At 41.3% G+C, this 6023-nt stretch overlaps 1 protein-coding gene across 1 annotated transcript in view; it reads left to right on the top strand.

Annotated features, from left to right (window-relative positions):
* Positions 1-1431: 1431 nt before the first annotated feature.
* The window catches only part of BEND4 (BEN domain containing 4), a gene marked incomplete at its 5' end in the record, with an annotated part of 18007 nt that continues 13415 nt past the window's right edge, over positions 1432-6023 (top strand). The window contains one exon of the mRNA XM_009072137.1: positions 1432-1998. Within this exon, the coding sequence (XP_009070385.1) occupies positions 1432-1998 (567 nt within the window). The remainder of the gene's footprint in view (positions 1999-6023) is intronic.

Genomic DNA, 6023 nt, shown 5'->3' on the forward strand with positions numbered 1-6023 from the left:
TGTGTGTGAAGTAGGTTTTCCACCAGGTGCTGTATCTCCTGGATCATGAAGAAGTACTGTGAGAAGTGCCACCTCCTAAGGGCCTGAACTGTGAACAGTTCTGTTCTCATGTATTATCAGTGTGATGAGCCTGTGTTTTCCTCTCTCCTGATGAAGTCAAAAGAAATGAAGTTCTGGGGTGCTTACTCTCATGCATCTGTAGCAGGTTGCCTTTTGAAAAGTAAATGTGTTTGTCACTTTCTAAAAGTCAAGCCTGCCTGAGAAGTGCTCTCCAAAATTGGCAGCGCTTAAACCCACCAGTCTTTTTTTCCCTCGTGCAAAATGTTAGTTGCATCTTTTTAGACACCTAGAGGAACTCAGCTATGAATAAGCTAAAAAACATTTTTAAAGGCATTCTATTTATTGGGGAACCTAACAGGTCATATCATGTCTTATTCATTTTCTGAGTCCAAGAAGCATGACAGCAACTTGAGCTATATACTTAGACACTGCAGAAATGGACAGTGCTACTATGTAGGTTTAGCTTGTAGCTGCTGTTGCTCCCTGAGACATGACACGTTAGAGGCAAGGCTGACTAGGTACAGCATGGAATCCTTATGTCACTTCCAAAGCTGACCTGCCATCTCCAGAAACTCCTGCACAACCTCATGTAGAGTTTCCTGATTGTATCCAGAGCATCTTGAAGACCTCCACAGTGCTCTCCACTGTGTGATACTGGCCTGCCCACAAACTTGTAGGAGGTCAGCAGGACAGAAAAAATTCCTCCTCTGGCCAGAGGAACTTCATGTTGTATATTTGATACCTTTGCTCCCTTTAAGAGAGTTTTGTGCTTACCACTCTTGAGTTGTTCTTGGACATGTCTGGAACCTAAAGCAAAAGGAACAGAAGCAAAGTCCGTAGAAATAAGGGTGGGTTGTGTGAAGTGTCCTAAGTCCAATGTCAAACAAGTGCAGCAGAGACAAAAAGGATTAAAAACAAAGCTCGGAAGCTTTGTAGGAGAGAAACAGGGCACAGGACAGAGGTGTGGTGTGAAGTCCTGCAAATGTGTACAGACAATGCCCTCCAGCAGTTTGAAGTAGGTTTTCAGAGAAGTACTTCTTGAACTTGGAGCAAATTGGATGGAATTTGTATTTTCTTCCGCATTTTCCTGACTTAATCCCTCTGAAAGAAGATGACAGTAAGCAGTGTCTATCATCACAATGCATTTCTGATTAACAGCAAGGGCACAAGGGCACTCTCAAAATAGAAGCAAAGTCGGGATTGTTTTAAATCACAGTGTTGCAGGAGTATTAAAGCAGAAGCCATAATTTTAATGTGTTCAGAAATAAAATGCATGCTACTGTAAACAGTTGTGTACATTCATCTAGCTGCTGCTGCCTGGCATAACCTTTTGCATTAGGTTTCTGTGATTCATCTTTTCTTTTGTTGCAGAGAGTCGAATGATTCTGGATGCCTTTGCCCAACAATGCAGCCGGGTTCTAAGTCTCTTAAATTGTGGTGGAAAACTACTGGACAACAATCACTCTCAGTCCATGATTTCTTGTATAAAGCAGGAAAACCCAAATTATAGTGAAAGACAAGAGCAATGTCAGCTTGGGAAAATGGTTCATAGTCAGACGTCAGACATTTTAGACATAGAGATGCAGTATATGCAAAAGAAACAACAAACCTCAGCCTTTCTGAGAGTTTTTACTGATTCCCTTCAGAACTATTTGCTTTCTGGGAGCTTCCCTTCTCAGAACACCTCATCAGTAAATGATTTTAGCCATTTGGCAGATGTGGATCCACTTTCAACCTCTCCAGTACACACTTTAGGTGGATGGACATCTCCAGCAACATCAGAATCTCATGGTCACCCGTCATCTTCTACACTTCCAGAGGAGGAAGAGGAGGAGGAGGAAGAAGGTTACTGCCCTCGGTGTCAAGAGCTAGAGCAGGAGGTAATTTCATTGCAACAAGAAAATGAGGAACTTCGTAGAAAGTTGGAGAGCATCCCAGGTAAATAATCCCCTGCCATATAACATTGTCAGTCAATAATAAAAATTGTTTGGGTGATAGTTTGTTTCAAGTTCTACTTGGTTTTAAAGCTTGCAGTCGTAGTAATCAAACACTGGAATTTCTCTCCAGCTGAAATTCCTATAGCTGTGCCCACTGGAAAATTATCTGCTAGTTCTCATCCGTATGAATCTCGAGTCTGGTGACCTGTGTTCAGGTAGGGATGTACTTGTAATCCTGAATATCATGTGGTTTGTCACAGTAACTTCCAACATGCTTTTATAACTCAGTATCTGTCGTGTTCTTTAAGTGACATTGCAGCTTCTAACCCTGATTCCCTTTTGGGGCTTCTTTTTTTGGTTCCTTAAGGAAACTATTCAAAGTTACATCCATACTTTTAACTGAAATAAATTTGGCTTTTACCTTGAACAGTATCTGTTAAATTGCTGTAAGCTTGGTGAGAAGCATTAATGCATCTCTTCCCATTCATCCTCAACTGAAAGCTGAAAAAAAAAAAAAGCTTAACAACAACTTTTCCAGTTCAGCAATACCTAGCAGCCACTGGGAGAGAGAAAGAAGACAGAAACCCCCAATTTATAGAAACTCCCTCTGTGAAAATCTTCTCTTGCCTTTTAAGTCTAGGACTTCTCATGGTTAAGCTGCATCAAGATACTTGAAGAGTGGGATCAGATAAGAACAAAGTATCCTGGACCCATATCTTCTAAACTTTCAGCACAGGCCAAAATACACCTCAAATAGTGATACTAAAATCAGATTGGAATTTAGCAGAGAAAAGAAGCATATAATACACTTCTGGCATCTGTAAATGCTAGGGAGCTGCACCCTTCCTGCCTCAATTTGAGGGGCTTAGGGTAAATCCATGCAAAGTTAATTGAACTAATCTAAATGGCAGAAAAGCAAGTATAGTATAGCAAGAGAGAAAATACGTCCAAGCTGCTAACTATGCAGAAAGAAGGCAGTAACCAACTACTGCCCCAATACATAGCAGCAGTTGCAAAATATGAGCAAAAACCAAGCAGTAATCTTCAAAATTATTCTCTCCAGCTGTCAGTGATGCATTGTGCATTATTTGTATTACATTGTGGTTTACTTTGGTGCATTGGCCCATAGAGGTACCTGCAGATCCCATAAACAGCATTGTGCAGTGCAGAGAAAACTCAGAATTTAGAGTGATTCCCTCACCCCTCCCCAAGTCTGGAGTTACCATAACTCTTGTACTCTCACTGGTTGTAATAGTGGAAACACTGCATGACAAAGGGAATTATGTGGACTTCAGCTCCTGTTGAGTCCTTAATAGTGGAAACACTGCATGACAAAGTGAAATATGTGGACTTCAGCTCCTGTTGAGTCCTAACTTCAGGTGTGCAAGATCAAAAGTTATTGTTAAGGTCTGTAATCTGACCTGCAGCTTTCCTTCAGTCACCTGCACTGAACGCAGTGATCTTTTTGACTTTGACTAAAGCATAACTTATATTTGATTCAAGTATCTCAGAAAGCCTCCAGTCCTGAGTTGGAGATTCTGGTGAGCAGCAGCTCTACCTCTTACCCTGACACTTGGTTCCAGTGCTTAATTACACTGATGAAAATATGTGCCTCATTCCCCACCTGACTATTTTCTCAGCCAGCTTCTAGCCATTGACTTTTATGCTTTGCTCCACTAAATGAAGTGCTGTGTAGGCCTTGGTACTTCTTCTGATTGAAGGTACTTACAGATGGAAAGCTGACTTAATTTCCATTTTAGATAAACAAAGCAAACAGAGCTGCTTGAAACTCCTCAAATGAGTTGAATTCTTCTTGGCAGTTCTTTTCTCTCCTGCTCATTTCTTTAAAATTTGGGCACTAGAAGTGCATGCACTATGTTCCTATCTGAGTGATCAAAGGTAAATAGTCTTTTTGCTCCCCCCCATTGTTGCCCTGGTCACTTGACTCTCAGTCATGTAGCTGAGCTTCTCATTCTGTGTGTCTTTCTACATGTACATCCTTTGTATTTGGCTATGTTCATGCACTAAGTGATCTGGATTTCTTCAGCTGCACTGCTTGACCACTGTTTGCTGATTCACCAGTTTCTGTATCATCCAGATTTTTCTGACTGTTTTTAAATTTACTTTGTAGTCCTGCTTAGAAACTTGGAATGCTCAACTCTGTATGTAAACAGATGCCATGCTCGTTCCCTGAGCCTTTTTTTTCCCTTCTCATCAGGATGTTGCATGCCTCAGGAGGGAGCCAGAAAGCCCTCTGCAGAGTGTTTCAGTGTTGTCTGCCACCCTCTATCACATCAAAATCATGTCAGAGCACAAACTTTCTTCTCTGCACATTCATACACCTTCTGCTGGGCAACCAACGGGCCAGGAAAGGTGATGGGTGCAGCAAAGAAGCAACTGTGAAGTTTGTCATACTGCCTCCATCAAGCCACTGAAAGAGCAGGATTGTTTTACACAGTGGTTTTCCTTCTCATCCTTGGGGTAGCTGGGCCAGAGCTGCTCCCTGAGGCTGCAGGGGACCCTGTGGGGTGCACTGAGGCTCCCACAACCAACCCTCTCCACAGAATATAAAAGCACCGACCCCTCCCTTCTTCTGCTGTATAACCAGCTATGAATCACTTTATCCCTTTCCTGAAATACTTTGCATTTCTTTTTTTTACTTTCCATATGCAAAAGCCCTTTGAAAATCCATGAGAGTTTGCGGGCTAAAAATAGTTACCGCTCTACATCTCTGCTGCCAGCTCTGCAGAGCTCACAAAGAGACTACCAGGAGGAAGAGTGTTTCCTCAGCAGAGGGAAAGGCAACAACTTTTTTCTTTTCTAACAAATATTACAGAAGGCTTGTCCTCCTATAACTTTTAGGCACAGAAAACAGAAATTTTCAGTGTTCAGGACTCTGTCCCGTTGCTGTAGAAGATCTCTAGTCCAGTAGAATCTTTTTGCCTATAGCCTAGCATTGCTGTTTGCCAGATCACCACTGGAGAAAAATATTACATGGATAAAATATTGTATCAATGGATACCTTGTGGGATGGGATTTTCTCAAAAAGTACCTTTTTTATTTGACTGAAACAATACTTACATTTGTGTGAAATCTAAATTGTTTCAGCTATGGAATAAATGAAGAAAAATTTGTGTTTCAGTGCTTGGGTTTTGGAGCAGTGCAACTTCTTGCAACTGGTGCAGTTTCCCCCACTTTTTTATTTTTTTTTTTTAGGGAAAAGCAACCAAACATTTTCAGTTTCCAGCTCAGCTGAAGAGAAACGTTTTCATTCAGGGTGTTATTTTGTCATGTTTTGATGAAAAGTTAAAGATTAGATAGTTCCTGGAAGAGTTTGGCAAACTTATCTTTGGCTGTTTAAGGTTTTGAGACCATCAAGAACAAAGGAAAGTAATCCATGTATACTAGGAGAAGAGTGTCTCCTAATCTCTTTCCTCTGTATGGAAATTACTGGGGTTGTGAAACATTCCCAGTAGTGAAATTAAAGACCTATTTGTGGAACTGCATGTAAGACCTGGATTTAGACTGTCTCATATATGAGGCTATGAAGCAGTTCTTCATTACTGTCACCATGATTTCCTCACAGTTTTTGACCTGAAAGGGAGAATACATTTCCAGGTGGTCAAAGCAAAGGTCCCAAATCATGAGTGAGGATTTGCCTCCTGGTGCACCCAGCTTTGCTGCATGGGTTTGGACAAAGCAGCCTGAAAGTAGTGAAAAGGTATAAATAAGTAAGAGAAACAGTGTGTGATAAATGCACTGATTATTCTTACCTTGTTAGCCCAGCAGCAAAAAATACTCCAGCAAAGAGCAGAAGGCTGAGGGTGGAAAGCTCTCAAATGTAGAGAAGTGGTCACCTCTAGAGATGGCATTCGTCGTGGAAGTAGGCAAAGCAAAGCAGGATTTGCAGGTAGAGTTAATATCAACGTCATTGAAAAAGTCAGACAAGTTTTCCAGGAGGTTTTGTGCGCCCAAGGCTTGACTTTTCCCTAACTATTGGATGATCTAATAAAAGATATTACTTTT

Source organism: Acanthisitta chloris, unplaced genomic scaffold (genome assembly GCF_000695815.1).
Source record: "Acanthisitta chloris isolate BGI_N310 unplaced genomic scaffold, ASM69581v1 scaffold6543, whole genome shotgun sequence".
Classification (NCBI taxonomy): domain Eukaryota; kingdom Metazoa; phylum Chordata; class Aves; order Passeriformes; family Acanthisittidae; genus Acanthisitta; species Acanthisitta chloris.